The sequence below is a fragment of the Uranotaenia lowii genome, chromosome 1 (assembly GCF_029784155.1).
Source record: "Uranotaenia lowii strain MFRU-FL chromosome 1, ASM2978415v1, whole genome shotgun sequence".
Classification (NCBI taxonomy): Eukaryota; Metazoa; Arthropoda; class Insecta; order Diptera; family Culicidae; genus Uranotaenia; species Uranotaenia lowii.
Window position 1 is genome coordinate 32,091,122 of NC_073691.1, and position 14,447 is coordinate 32,105,568.

Sequence of the window (14,447 nt, forward strand, 5' to 3'; positions counted from 1 at the left end):
TCAAAAAACTTGACCAAATGTAAGGGTCAATTCTAGTCGATGGTAGATGCATCAAATTGCAGATCTTTTAAGCTGCTGGGGATATGAGACCCATTTCGAGTCCTCCGAACAAGACCAAAGATCCGAGCCCCTTCGCAGCCATCAAAACAGCGTATCCGTCTCCCAACGGATGCCAGGCCTTTGAAGCCTAATAACTTTATTATTTTAACTCGATTCGATTTGCAGTCTTGGGATAAAATGTTTGTCATAATTTAGGCTTTAAGAAAACCCATTTTCAAAAGAAATTGGCCGGAGGAAACCAAAGTTATTCATGAAAAACTGGTTTTTCATGTTCCTTACGAACAAATTGTCTTAAAATTCCATACAAACTTCAGGCTTGTTGAGCGACCCCTTTCCGTGATCCGATCTGGCCCAAATTTGGCATATGATTTTGCACTTGGCCTAGGAACAATTTAAGCCTGCAGCACATAACTTTTTCAAAAGTCGGGTCATCAGGGGCACTCTCGTGTGTATGTAACTATCTTGACCACCGGCCAAGATTAGCTGTGCGTCCCATTCCCCACCCATTTTCATCCTTTTCCCATCAATCCATGCAAACGGCAGCCTTATTTCCGTGCGCACGCTTCCCTTTTTAAATTCTAAATAATCATTCGATTCCGATCCATCAAAATTCTAATACATCAGGTTCACGTATATGAATTCCCATTCGCAAATTTTACGGCACCCTAACAAGCAAAGGTAGAGAAGTAGGCAAAGACGCGCGGCTGGTAAGCTGGGTGATGGTGAAAAAGATAAGTTCGAATCTTATCCCTCAACGACAATTTTTTTTGCATACAATTGCTATACGATTTGTAGTTGATATATCCTAAATGATTATCGAAATATCTCATAATGATTTTTCGCTCTACAGTCTCACAAAATTGAATCTTATTTGGGAAACCAAAAATGGAGCGTACTTCTAGCGAATACTGCGGTTTATTGACATTCCACTAGAAATTATTTTCAAAGCATTCATATCTTGAAGAGTTATTTTGCTGTAAGGTTGTTCTGGTCAATATCAAAATATGCCATTTGAATGAGATATAATCTCGTAATGGCAATATTAAAACCTGATTATCAAGCTATGATCGTATAGATTTTTTAAATAGTTTAAGATTATTTAACATTCTATGAGTACCGAATTATAGCATTATTTGAAAAAAAAAATAATATCAAAATATTTCATCTAAATATAATTTTGTGTTTCTTCCTTGATCGGGTGTTCAGTAGATAATTTTTATTATAGAGAATTTATAAATTGGCTCAAAATAGATACATTGGCATGATTATAGAGTGAACAGTAAAATCATGTTCAATTTTTTCAAATCGAAATTTTAAATTTACCCATACTAAAAGTAAAAGTAAAAGTTACATGTAAACGTTTTTTTTTAACATTCAGCAACAAATCACGGGTGAGTTTCGAACCATCAAAACGATTTTATTGAGAGCTCAGAGTTTGAGAAATTCGAAAATGACCGCGAATATACCATCCATGACGTATGACTGAATTCAAAGTCCTGAAATCAATTTTGATTTCAGGAGCTTAATTTGGGATCGCAACTTTAAAATGCGTTTTCTGGCCTTTAGAGACGTTTTTTCGCTATTCTGAGCATAATTTGGGATCGCAACTTTAAAATGCATTTTCTGGCCTTTAGAAGCGTTTTCGGCGATTCTGAGCTTAATTTGAAATCACAACTTTAAAATGCGTTTTCTGGCCTTTAGAAGCGTTTTTCAGCGATTCTGAGCTTAATTTGGGATCACAACTTTAAAATGCGTTTTCTGGCCTTTAGAAGCGTGTTTCGGCGATTTTGAGCTTAATTTAGGATCACAATTTTAAAATGCGTTTTCTGGCCTTTAGAAGCCAGATGGGGGGATCACAGTTCAAAATTTTCATATTTTTCCGAACGCAGTTGATGGAAAACACTTGTAGTAACAATTCATGCGGATGTCAAAAAATTTTGTACCTTGAAGGAACTTGATATTTTAGTTTAAGAAGAACAACGTGTTTATATATTTTGAATGATGTTTCTGCAAATGTTTACAGTAATTTCAAAGATTTTTTTACCAATTTTCGAAATTCTATTTTTGGATCAGGAATAATAGTCATATATAAATTTATTGAAACATTCCCGAATTAAGTAGAATTAGCTTTCATTCTATGAAAAATCGGAGAGTTACATTTCTCGAAAATTACTGCAACCGACAATGTTTCCCGCCAGACCGCGGCCAAGCGACGCCTTTCAACAGATAGTCGCACTTGGTCCGGTTGGCCCAGTTGGTGCTGACCAAATCGCACAGGACCGCCTCCTTACATTCCGCTTTGATGGGCAACTGGAAGCGAGGTCCGTTACGTGTCTTCATCTTGAACAGCTCGTCTAGCAGGCACTCTTCATCGGCCATGCTCAGCACCAGCTTATTAAGGGATTCCGGGCTGAGGTCCTCAATTTCAAAAGCCTTGGGAAGAGAGTAGAGCAAGGACCAATTCGCCTTATTCTGCTTGTTGGTAGCCGTCAAGTCTAGGGAGTGGATGTCCAGAGCGGTGACTTCCTAAAAATAAATAAAAAAGATAAATTTTGTAGTTGTAAGGTTCAATCTAAAAAAAGTCATACCATAGTTTGACCACTGATTGTAAGCGCATGGTAATTTGGATTCCTAGCCACATGTGGAGTGATCGATCCTCCATTCCAAGCGACGTTTATGGGTTTTGATGGGTCATCAAGATCGTAGAAAAGGGTGAAGTCGTCAAAGTGCGAGTGGCCATTGAACTGAGCCGCGATAGTTTTCCGGTAACGATGAACGATTCGCTGGAACTGTTCGGACCATCCGGGGAGCAACGAAAAATGATTCGGTGGAATGTGCGATAGAATGTGCACTTTTTCGTGTTCCATCTCCGCGTCTCGCAGAACATCCTGAAGCCATTGGAGTTGATCGTCGTAGAAATGTTCCACTAAGAGCCACCAGTTGTAGAAATAGGCGACGTTACTGTTCAGAACTACAACCCTGAGCTGATCGTTCAACAAAACCGAGTAATAACCTTCGGCCGCTATCTTTGGCCACTGAATTTTCTCCTCACTTTTACCATTGTTCCAGAGCTTCTCGATCCACTTCTTGAGAAATTTGTAAACTTCACTCTGTCCAACCGATTTCAAGTTCCATCGCTCCGGTGAAAACATTCCAAAAACATCGGTATCGTGGTTGCCTACAGCAAATAGAATCGGTTTGTTGGGAAATGAATCCATCAGCTTTCGAAAAACAAACTTGGCGTCCCTCTTAAAGACTTCGAAATCGACTTCCACTAAGTGATGCCTTATTAGATCTCCCGTAACGTAGATGAACGCTGCATCAGGATGCGCACTGTTTATACTCTGAAAACTATTTTCAAGCAATTTCCTAGGTGTATCACAGTACTGGTAGCTACCCCACTCATAAGTCGATCCCGTTGTAGCCCTACAACAACCTAGCGTTTTCTTACAATTTCGCAGCGCTTCGCCGGACTCGCTCGCCTTGTATTCAGGATCGTAGTGAATGTCGGTAAGGTGAATCGCTTTGATTGGATTTGCGTCCTCATAGTATACGGACACATCTGTCTTGAAGTCCGTTTCCGGAATCGTGACCGGTTTGAAAGACGGATCCTTGAACATGCTTCCTTGGGTACAACCATCCGGACCAAAGGCCATCGAACAAACGTCGTTTGCGGTTATGTTCGGTCTTCTGCGAAGGATTTCAATGATTGGACCCTGTAGTTGGTTTGGATGTTCAAAAGGGTGGATTAAATTTAACATACAAATAAATGTTTTGAAATGGTATGAAAAGGTACTGAGAAAAATTTATATTCATGTCACAGTTAAATTTTTTGGTTCCATACGACCATCTTTCGCTACTTATATGAACCTTTCTTAGCACACCTTCTGTTTCATTCAAATTTGACTTGCCCCCTTTATCCCACTTACCAAATACAGCTTCACCAAATCTTTACAGTAATCTTCGGCAAATCCGGCCGCTTGACAGAGCCCTCCGGTAACCATTTGCATGGTTGCCTGTACCTTAGTACTGTCAGCCTGTTCAACCTGTTTGTAACTGGCGATCAACGTTGATAAAGCCACTCGGCACAGTAAACAATCTTCAGGCTACAAAGACCAATTTTGTAACATAAAATATTATTGCCACAAAAAATAGACCGATGTTCCTCCAAGGTTTAACAACCTACCTTCACACAATTGGGTATCTGCGACAAGATGACGGGAGTTTCGGGGGATTTGAGACACCAAAGGATCTGTTTAGCTTGGTTCGACATTTTTTCCTTTTTAAAGCCCACTGCAAACGCATTGCCAAAATGTCTCTCTGCATCACCTGATGATTGTAAAAAAAAAGAACAACTGTAAATACCCCGTTCTAGCACGTGATCACCTTTAAAGTACTCAAATAATTGAAGGTACACGAAACCGGACTACTTTGTCCGTTTGCTTCAGCAATGATTGCCGTTACTAGGAGCAATGAACAAATAATCATTGGGCAATCCATCTTGCGCACTGAAGGAAACCGATCAAGTTGGCAGTGTTTTAAATTGCTATACGGAGCCATCGAGCCACTTAAATAAATAGTTTGTTTACTCTTGTGTTACAGGAACAATTTGCTTAACTGTTTTTGAAAAGAGGAACTGGTCAACAACAGGTGTAATAAATAAGAATTTGTCTAGCTGCTAAAATACAATGTTTTAAACCCCTGTAATTATCTAACCCGTTATATGGAAATTGCTGCTATCAATACAACACTTTGCGTTCAGTAATCTACATAATATTCACGGTGGTCAAGTTCTATGTAGACTAGAATTAGAACGTAGTAGCTAGTCATTCATTTTGAATAATGTTCGCCTACTCAACTTCTTGTTCAACTCAACCGGATTAAGGATAATTTTTGCCCAGTGGCGAGCTGTTTTCTTTTTTTTTTTGGTTTCTTGAGGTAGTGTTTTGCCTTTGACTTGATAAACAAATTTAGCCTTTTGGCAAAGAAGTCGTTTACAAAATTTCGTACCTATGTATATTCAGGTGCTTTCTTTTAGTTCCTCTACTTTCGTCTCTTACTTCAATAACTTTTTACAAAATTGTCAGTACTTATAACTTACGTACTGCTCATTGATAAAATCGAACAATATGTGAGCCCAGCAGTTGATATTTATGAGACATGTTGTGGGGCCCTAAGCATTTAGATTTTAAACCCATTTTTTCAAACCTATAAGCAAGGTTGCCGAAATCACAGAAAAATCTGTAATTTCACAGAATTTTGAGTAATTTTTCATCACAGAATATGTGTCACAGAACACAGAATTTTGAAATTTCCACAGATTTCACAGAATTTTTAAAATTTGAATGAATTTCCGAAATTGTAATTTTTTTGGACTATATTAAATAAAGATTTCTTATTTTGAATTCGAAAAGTAGAAGATTAGTAATGGTAATTGATTTTGCCCAACAAAAATGTGAAAAAACCCAATTCATCAAGAATTTTCTTTGAAATTGAAGGAAACAGCATCACAGAAATCCATCACAGAATTTTTGGGTCAAATACCAGAAAATAAGAATTATTTTTCACAAAAACGCAAATTTTTTTCCGACAATCTTGCCTATAAGGGATAAGGGATAAGGGATAAGGGATAAGGGATAAGGGATAAGGGATAAGGGATAAGGGATAAGAGATGAGGGATAAGGGATAAGGGATAAGAGATAAGGAATAAGGGATAAGAGATAAGGGATAAGGGATAAGGGATAAGTGATAAGGGATAAGGGATAAGAGATAAGGGATAAGGGATAAGGGATAAGGGATAAGAGATAAGGGATAAGGGATAAGGGATAAGGGATAAGGGATAAGGGATAAGGGATAAGGGATAAGGGATAAGGGATAAGGGATAAAGGATAAGGGATAAGGGATAAGGGATAAGGGATAAGGGATAAGGGATAAGGGATAAGGGATAAGGGATAAGGGATGAAGGATAAGGGATAAGGGATAAGGGATAAGGGATTAGGGATAAGGGATAAAGGATAAGGGATAAGGGATAAGGGATAAGGGATAAGGGATAAGGGATAAGGGATAAGGGATAAGGGATAAGAGATAAGGGATAAGGGATAAGGGATAAGGGATAAGGGATAAGGGATAAGGGATAAGGGATAAGGGATAAGGGATAAGGGATAAGGGATAAGGGATAAGGGATAAGGGATAAGGGATAAGGGATAAGGGATAAGGGATAAGGGATAAGGGATAAGGGATAAGGGATAAGAGATAAGGGATAAAGGATAAGGGATAAGGGATAAGGGATAAGCGATAAGGGATAAGGGATAAGGGATAAGGGATAAGGGATAAGGGATAAGGGATAAGGGATAAGGGATAAGGGATAAGGGATAAGGGATAAGGGATAAGGGATAAGGGATAAGGGATAACGTATAAGGGATAAGAGATAAGGGATTAGGGATAGGGGATAAGGGATAAGGGATAAGGGATAATGGATAAAGGATAAGGGATAAGGGATAAGGGATAAGGGATAAGGGATAAGGGATAAGGGATAAGGGATAAGGGATAAGGGATAAGGGATAAGGGATAAGGGATAAGGGATAAGGGATAAGGGATAAGGGATAAGGGATAAGGGATAAGGGATAAGGGATAAGGGATAAGGGATAAGGGATAAGGGATAAGGGATAAGGGATAAGGGATAAGGGATAAGGGATAAGGGATAAGGGATAAGGGATAAGGGATAAGGGATTAGGGATAAGGGATAAGGGATAAGGGATAAGGGAAAAGGGATAAAGGATAAGGGATAAGGGATAAGGGATAAGGGATAAGGGATAAGGGATAAGGGATAAGGGATAAGGGATGAAGGATAAGGGATAAGGGATAAGGGATAAGGGATAAGGGATAAGGGATAAGGGATTAGGGATAAGGGATAAAGGATAAGGGATAAGGGATAAGGGATAAGGGATAAGGGATAAGGGATAAGGGATAAGGGATAAGGGATAAGGGATAAGGGATAAGGGATAAGGGATAAGGGATAAGGGATAAGAGATAAGGGATAAGGGATAAGGGATAAGGGATAAGGGATAAGGGATAAGGGATAAGGGATAAGGGATAAGGGATAAGGGATAAGGGATAAGGGATAAGGGATAAGGGATAAGGGATAAGGGATAAGGGATAAGGGATAAGGGATAAGGGATAAGGGATAAGGGATAAGGGATAAGGGATAAGGGATAAGGGATAAGGGATAAGGGATAAGGGATAAGGGATAAGGGATAAGGGATAATGGTTAAAGGATAAGGGATAAGGGATAAGGGATAAGGGATAAGGGATAAGGGATAAGGGATAAGGGATAAGGGATAAGGGATAAGGGATAAGGGATAAAGGATAAGGGATAAGGGATAAGGGATAAGGGATAAGGGATAAGGGATAAGGGATAAGGGATAAGGGATAAGGGATAAGGGATAAGGGATAAGGGATAAGGGATAAGGGATAAGGGATAAGGGATAAAGGATAAGGGATAAGGGATAAGGGATAAGGGATAAGGGATCAGGGATAAGGAATAAGGGATAAGGGATAAGGGATCAGGGATGAGAAATTAGGGATGAGGGATGAGGGATTAGGGATGAGGGATAAGGGATAAGGGATCATGGATGGGGGATACGGAATAAGGGATAAGGGATAAGTGATAAGGGATAAGGGGTCAGAGATAAGGGATGATATAGAAGTGATAAGGGATAATGTAAAGTTAAAAAACACAAGAATAAGTTGTATTTTCTATCCGCCACTCTGAATTACGAACCATCTACAGCTACATTGATCAACCATGAGTTCTGTCTTAATGAAGTTAAGGTCGTTTTATATAATCGAACTCAGTTATTTGAAAATTTTCCGCAAAGCATGAAACGGAGTATGGAAAAGGTATCTACAAAGTGTATCCTGAAGGATCTCCTCCGGAACGACCGAAAACTTGATAAGATCAAAGTCGTAATTAACATTATACATATTACAACGTTTTATGAGTAGTTATAAAGGAATAATGTGGGGTCATACAAAAAGCTTCATGTTCCTTCACTCACAATGCTTTTGCCGTGCAAACAAATCATTTGTCAAAGTGATCGCAATAAAGTTGATAAGTTGCAATCTTATTGAGATTGTCACTTCTTCTCAGTCCCTCCAACGGAAACTATAAAAAGCAAATCCGCATGAAAATAAAATATCATCGATGCCATCATGAGAAGTCCAATTACTCCAATAATATTGCTAGCAATTGTTTATAGCTCCGGTCAAAAAATCAACCCAAAATCCTTGCTTCGGGTCGATGTAGCCGTTGAAGAACAAACGTTTTTCAAATCCTACATCGGAATCCTAACGGCGGAGCCAGTAAGTGAAGAGTATGCAAAAGTTTTGGCCAAACTAACCCATCCGGGTCCATTGGAACTGACAGACATCCAGAAATCGGAAGATGTAGGTTTGAAATTTTGCTGTACCTAGATTTATTTAAAGTAGAATAACTTTCTGTGCCTCAATTCTAGCCGAAGCGTTGTTTGACATGCCGACTAGTGTTCAATACATTGATCAAAATGGTTATCGCTATGAGAGTGCCCAAACTTACGGTGGAAGCTGTTGGTAGAACGTTGTGTCGACTCGAAGGTTATCCGATAAATGTCTGTGAAGGAATCGCTAAGATTTATGTACATTCCTTCTACTACCTGGTTCAACAAAAACCTACCTTAACAGCAGATGATTTCTGTAGACAACTCTTGGCGGATATCGGTTGCAGTGACAAGAAGAAACCCGTTCCTATAAGAAAACAAATCAAAATATCGCCAAAACCCTTAAAATCATCGAACCCAAAACGTTCTGTCAGTTTCTACAGGGTTCTTCACATTGGCGACATTCACATGGACCAAGCGTACGTAGTAGGCGCCAAGGGTGATTGTGGAAGCATGGCCTGCTGCCGTTATGTTGATCCTTTCCGCGTTGTTTCGAACCGATGGGGTGACTACGGACACTGTGATCAACCGGCTCATGCCTTTCAACGGAGTTTGGAGCAAATGGCTGAGAAGCATCCGAACATCGATTGGATCTATTTGACCGGAAATATCATGCATCATCATCTGTGGGCTTCAAACCAGGAGGAAGTCGTTAGAGATATGCGAAAGGCAGCTGTAGTGGTGCGAGCTCGTCGAGCATTTGCAAATGTTTCCGCTATTTTGGCGTTGGGAAACTACGATAGTCATGCTGCAGGTTTGTTTGCCCCGTTTGAGGTGGATAAGTTTGGAAATCGTTATCTCTACAAGGAATTGAAGGATCAACTGGTTACTAAACTGTACAAAAAGGCTGGGATTAAGTTTAACTCCTCCCATGAAGGATATTACACTGTTAGACCAGTCGAAGGATTGAAAGTAATTGTTTTGAACAACAACGTGGCTTCCATCTACAATTGGTGGGTGTGCAGATTTAATCAAAAGCGTTCATAAAAAATAATTTTCTCATAGTGTTCATACACCCATTTTCATGTAAAATATGTATTTCAGGTGGTTGCTGCTATCAAAGTTTGAGAACTTCTACACCAAACAACTTCAATGGCTCCATGACGAGTTGCTAGAATCGGAAACTAATCAAGAACAAGTACACATTCTAGCTCACCTGCCAGCCGGAAGCAAAATTCTGCTCAAAGATTGGTCCATCCAATACGGAAAGATTGTCGAACGCTTTGCCAATACCATAACGGGTCAGTTCAATGGGAACACTCACTTGGATGAGTTTAAAGTCTTTTTCGATCGAGCTTCGACACCGATTAACGTGGCCTGGAACGCTGGATCGTTAGCGGCCTACAGTGGAGTCAATCCGAACTACCGAATCTACTGGGTTGGAAAGCAGGGATTTGTGAGTATAGCCGTGTTCCAAAAAAAGCAATTTTGATGATCAGTATCTTTTTTGTAGGAAATCAATGAACACGAGACGTATTACCACGACCTTCGACAGACGAATGCCGATTTTAGGAAAGGTCCTCAGTGGAAGTTGGAATACCGCATGAAATCCTATTACAGTCTTCGGGATCTGACCCCGAAGTCTTTGGGTGCTCTGATCCAAAATATGGCTACCAATACGACCTTACAGAACAATTTTCGTCGATTGAGTGCACGCTCAGCTCGACCTCTGATAGATGAACCTTGTGATCGTGATTGTCTTAGAGAAAGAATCTGTGGATTGGTGCTAATGAGTTCTGGAGATGACTCAAAGTGTGGTTCAATTCTAACCCTGTAGTTTCTTATGAGTATCGTGAAAATTGAAGATCCATGCTGCATTTAAATATGTAGTTGTTCAAGGAGCTGTCCCAAATAAATACAGCAACACAGATAGTTTGTATCCTACACTCGTTTATTCCTCCCAAAATGTTTCACGCAACCGCTCGCACTGGAAATCATCACCCAACTCGTTGACCACAACCTGGCACAGATGGTTCAACAAACAGTCATCGTCGCAGCCTTCCTCCAGCGATGGGTCGCCCATTTTGACCTTGAACTGCCAGTACCGTCGCAGATCTTCCCGACCCTCTGGGGTTCCCATCCGCCTGACAACCTGGTCGACGGACGCTGGACTAAGATTGCGAATTCCAAATTCTTCCGCGAACGAGTATAGTTTGGTCCAAACGGGCGGACGATCCGGGTACAGATTAGCCTCGGTCAGGTTGTAGTAATACGAATCGTAGTCCGTCACTTGCTGCATTGGGAGAAGTTATAATACTTTGAGTTCTATTTCTGCATGAACTTCATGACCTTAAAACCTTGAATACTCACATATGTTTCCGGATCAACGTAGTACACAACGTAGTTAGGGTTGACGAAGCTGAAGGTCGTTGTACTTCCACCGTTCCATGCAACGTTGATAGCTAGATCAGGGTTCTCCCTCGAGTAGAATACGTTGAACTCATCACGATGCGTGTGACCGTTGAACTGTCCACTGATGGTGTCGTAAAACCGTTCCACGATTCTTCGGAACTCCCGCTGACATGTTTGGAACATAGACCCAGAAGAACTGTACGGAATGTGTGCCAAAATGTGAACCTTCTCACCATTCCTTTCCGCCTGCAGCAGAACATCGTGCAACCACTGCATCTGACGAGACAGATACTCCGGCCTCCACAAGATCCACCAGTTGAACGTGTAGCAATCCTGATTGTTCAAGCCGATGATTCGGAAGCCTGGTTTAACCAAAACCGTGTAGAAACCTCCCATCGTAATCGTGGTTTGTGTCGAACGAGGAAGCCAATTGGCCCAAACATCGGCAGAATACCGGTACAGCCAATCCATCGAGAACTCCAGCTGCCGAACTTCACTTGGAGCAAATACATTCGTAGGGTGAGCTTCATGATTACCCAAAATGTTGAACACCGGTGTATCCGGGAATACTTCCAGCAGTTTCATGTAAACTCGATTCATCGTCCTTATGTTATGAGCGAATGAGGTCTCCCAAATGCCGTGATCAATGATATCCCCGGTATGATAAACATAATCCGCATCCCCATGGTGTTCGGCCACGTGATCGATCACATCTTCAACCACCCTCCACGGAGAGTCACAATCCCTGTAGTCGCCCCAGTGGCCAGCCCGTTCGCTTTCATCCTCCGGTATTCCCTGATCGTTACGGCAGCAAGCAGGGCGGTTGCAAACGGCGTTGTAACCCGTTTCGTACTTCGGATCGTAGTGCAAATCGGTGATGTGCACGATCTTGATGCTGTTCGGTCCCCGGACGTGGTCGAAGTCTTTGGATTCCTGTAACAGAGAAAGAAAGCAATCATTGCACGAATAAATTTGAGGACTTCTTGAACATTTTATGGCTAATTTCTAACATTTTAACGAAAATTTGAGATGAATTCGATGACAATTTTCAACTCACCTGAATAGGCTCATCCCGAGGATCAATTTGCAGTTCCCAATCTACGAAGCTCTGATCGGACAGAATGCAGGCACTGGACTGAAACACCACCGCACAGACGCTATCCGCCTGCAGCTCCGGTGAGTTATCGAAAATGTACAGGAAGAAGTCGATGTTGATATCGATGGCCCCGAAACATACGTCCTGCTCCTGAACCTGCAGAGTGGTGCACAACTCGTACACGGTTCCAAAGAGATCTTCCCGGGTGGCTCCATCCCGGCGCATGTCGATCAACTGAGAAACGACCGATCGGCACAGGGTACAGAAGAAGGTTTCCCGCTGGATTGGCAGGTTTTCTAGTTCCTCGCGGCGATCCTGCTCGGTGAACTTCCACGCATCGAGCATCTGGTTGAAGCGATCGGTTTTTACGCCCGTTTGCTTCCAGATGAGGAATTCCCTCCGGAATTCTTTCTCCACGCGTTCTTGAAATGGGAAAAATATTTCCTTTAATACGGGAAATCCCTTCGAGTGGATTGTTTTGTAACATCCGTCTTTGTTTTCTGGATTCAGTTCCAACTGCTTCAAGGCACTTGAAAGTGAAATGACACTCGAGATAATTTCAAAGAAGGTAGGTATTTAATTTTTAATACCCATAGATTTCGTACGTTAAAAGTTTATTGTATCTCTAATTCAATAGTTTAAACTGTCGATGATAGATAGTTTTCGGGAGCGTCTGTCATTTTTTTTTTTCAAATACAGCTCAAATGATCATATCATGTTTGCATTCCTTTGAAAAGATTCAGATGAATTTTTCTATTTTTTAATTTAACCGAAGTATTTCCCATAAGCCAGTAGTAAAAAGTACACTTGAAAAATCACTGCCCTCCTAACCACTCACTTACCGTATTGCGCCTGCATCTGTAGAATGGTTTCGTTGTAACCATGCGGCTTCACCTGATAGCCCAACCCATATTCGAAGGATAGGCCCAGCACCAGAACCAGAACCAACACCGAACTCATTGCGCTCCCGGAAACTTCCCTACTCCAAACTAATCAAAGCTCAATCGATTCCAATCGAAACCGAATTGTCGACTACCGTTGTTTAGTTGTGGTCAGTTACTTTTTATATGGGCGAAGCAGGGACAAAATTGCATTCGCCAACCATGGGCGACAAATTCTTAGGCCTTATCTTCCTTCGCCTGGAGTGCCCGAAGAAAATAAAAAATATGTAACTCTTACCTTTACTAGTTAAGGTAGTACAGCTGCTATCGTTCAACATCATCTTCCCCCGTCGTCGTTGGTTGATGATAATAATCGTCGTTGCTGGTGTCATTCTCGGCAAACGGAACAAGTTCGCGCATCTCATGTCACCTACTGACCGTTAACATCGAAGATAGCAGCAGCAGCAGAACCCCCCAAGTAGAGATAGGTATTATGAAACGATTGTTTATGTTCTACTGATTGGTTTTGCTAGCAAGTTTGTTACTATTTCTGGCTTTTTGCGATTTTCAGCGGCACACAAGTGCTACTGGCTATCAGGTTGGGTGAGTTTACTTTAAAAAAAGTTATTCTTTTATAGGCGAAGTACTTAAATTGAGTATCCGGTATAAATATCCACTTCATGATATTCCGGCTTCCATTTCAAACTAAGTTTAATAGATTTGCAGAATCACGTACCAACTATCATGAATTTTAATAATCACTTACCATGGTAAGTATGTTTTCGAGCTCATTCAAAAATTCTCATTAATATTCTAAATTACTTCGTCAACATCCATTCGGTGAGAAATTAGTATACTAGTACCTAGTACCTACTATAAATTATGGCTGACAGTTGAATAAAAATGGCGAACAGAGAAGTTGTACTTGTACTGATCGCCAATCGGTTGAAAACCAGCTTTTCTAGGATTTTTTTGAGAGACTACTACAACAAGACCAAGGTTTCAAGCGACAACCAAACTTTTTCATAGTTAAATGATTCGATTAATCTCACACAGGGTTGGTGGACTCAGTGTAAGGTCCTGTTTTTCTCGATATAACTCAATATACCCTGATATCTACCCCAAGGAATCATAATATTAGCACAATATAACCACAATCTGACTAAGAAAAAAACTAAACCTACTTAACTTCTATTTCCATGCAAAACAATACAACCAAAATTCAGCCTTTACTCCAATCATGATTTCTCGATATTTCAACCACAGACAAACAGACAGGACACTCTGAAGAAAATCCGATCAATTTTTCGCAAAGTGATTACACTGTCATCTGTTGCCGACATTGCCTACCAATCAATTTTGATAAATAAAAATGATCGTGGTCACCTTTAACAATTTGGCGTTTTGTTTTGAAGCAAGCGTAAGCATCCGTTTTATAATATGCAGGAGTAGGTATAATGTTATTCGACCATGTGACATGATCCGACCGTGCCACGTTACCGGACCATGTGACATAATCCGACCATGCAACAGATTTGGACCACGTGACATAACCCGACCATGCAACATAAATCGACCATGTGA

The 14,447-nt window shown here is 40.8% G+C and overlaps 3 protein-coding genes across 3 annotated transcripts; 1 reads left to right on the forward strand and 2 right to left on the reverse strand.

The window, feature by feature from the left end:
* Positions 1–2,055: 2,055 nt before the first annotated feature.
* On the reverse strand, positions 2,056–4,583 carry LOC129738955 (sphingomyelin phosphodiesterase 1-like). The gene is made up of 5 exons (XM_055730291.1): positions 4,458–4,583; positions 4,247–4,389; positions 3,990–4,166; positions 2,649–3,776; positions 2,056–2,586 (listed from the first exon to the last, which is right to left on the reverse strand). Exons 1-5 carry the CDS (start codon positions 4,558–4,560, stop codon positions 2,230–2,232), a joined length of 1,908 nt encoding a protein of 635 aa, XP_055586266.1. The 5' UTR covers positions 4,561–4,583; the 3' UTR covers positions 2,056–2,229.
* A 3,688-nt stretch (positions 4,584–8,271) lies between these two features.
* LOC129758857 (sphingomyelin phosphodiesterase 1-like) lies at positions 8,272–10,493 on the forward strand. The gene is made up of 4 exons (XM_055756466.1): positions 8,272–8,505; positions 8,574–9,487; positions 9,579–9,930; positions 9,988–10,493. The coding sequence occupies exons 1-4, from the start codon at positions 8,272–8,274 to the stop codon at positions 10,309–10,311; spliced, it is 1,824 nt and encodes a 607-aa protein (XP_055612441.1). The 3' UTR covers positions 10,312–10,493.
* On the reverse strand, positions 10,417–13,008 carry LOC129738406 (sphingomyelin phosphodiesterase-like). The gene is made up of 4 exons (XM_055729585.1): positions 12,825–13,008; positions 11,944–12,404; positions 10,845–11,819; positions 10,417–10,767 (listed from the first exon to the last, which is right to left on the reverse strand). The coding sequence occupies exons 1-4, from the start codon at positions 12,940–12,942 to the stop codon at positions 10,426–10,428; spliced, it is 1,896 nt and encodes a 631-aa protein (XP_055585560.1). The 5' UTR covers positions 12,943–13,008; the 3' UTR covers positions 10,417–10,425.
* Positions 13,009–14,447: the final 1,439 nt, after the last annotated feature.

Bases quoted from the DNA above. Each gene is read 5' to 3' on its own strand.
- LOC129738955 (XM_055730291.1), bottom strand. From the start codon at position 4,560: ATGGATTGCCCAATGATTATTTGTTCATTGCTCCTAGTAACGGCAATC. The intron at 4,390-4,457 runs GTACTTTAAAGG...TACAATCATCAG, and splicing joins GTGTACCTTCAATTATTTGA to GTGATGCAGAGAGACATTTT. The intron at 4,167-4,246 runs GTAGGTTGTTAA...TGGTCTTTGTAG, and splicing joins AGATACCCAATTGTGTGAAG to CCTGAAGATTGTTTACTGTG.
- LOC129758857 (XM_055756466.1), top strand. From the start codon at position 8,272: ATGAGAAGTCCAATTACTCCAATAATATTGCTAGCAATTGTTTATAGC. The intron at 9,488-9,578 runs GTGGGTGTGCAG...TATGTATTTCAG, and splicing joins GTGGCTTCCATCTACAATTG to GTGGTTGCTGCTATCAAAGT. The intron at 9,931-9,987 runs GTGAGTATAGCC...TCTTTTTTGTAG, and splicing joins GGGTTGGAAAGCAGGGATTT to GAAATCAATGAACACGAGAC.
- LOC129738406 (XM_055729585.1), bottom strand. From the start codon at position 12,942: ATGAGTTCGGTGTTGGTTCTGGTTCTGGTGCTGGGCCTATCCTTCGAA. The intron at 11,820-11,943 runs GTGAGTTGAAAA...TCTCTGTTACAG, and splicing joins CTCGGGATGAGCCTATTCAG to GAATCCAAAGACTTCGACCA. The intron at 10,768-10,844 runs GTGAGTATTCAA...CTCCCAATGCAG, and splicing joins ACGTTGATCCGGAAACATAT to CAAGTGACGGACTACGATTC.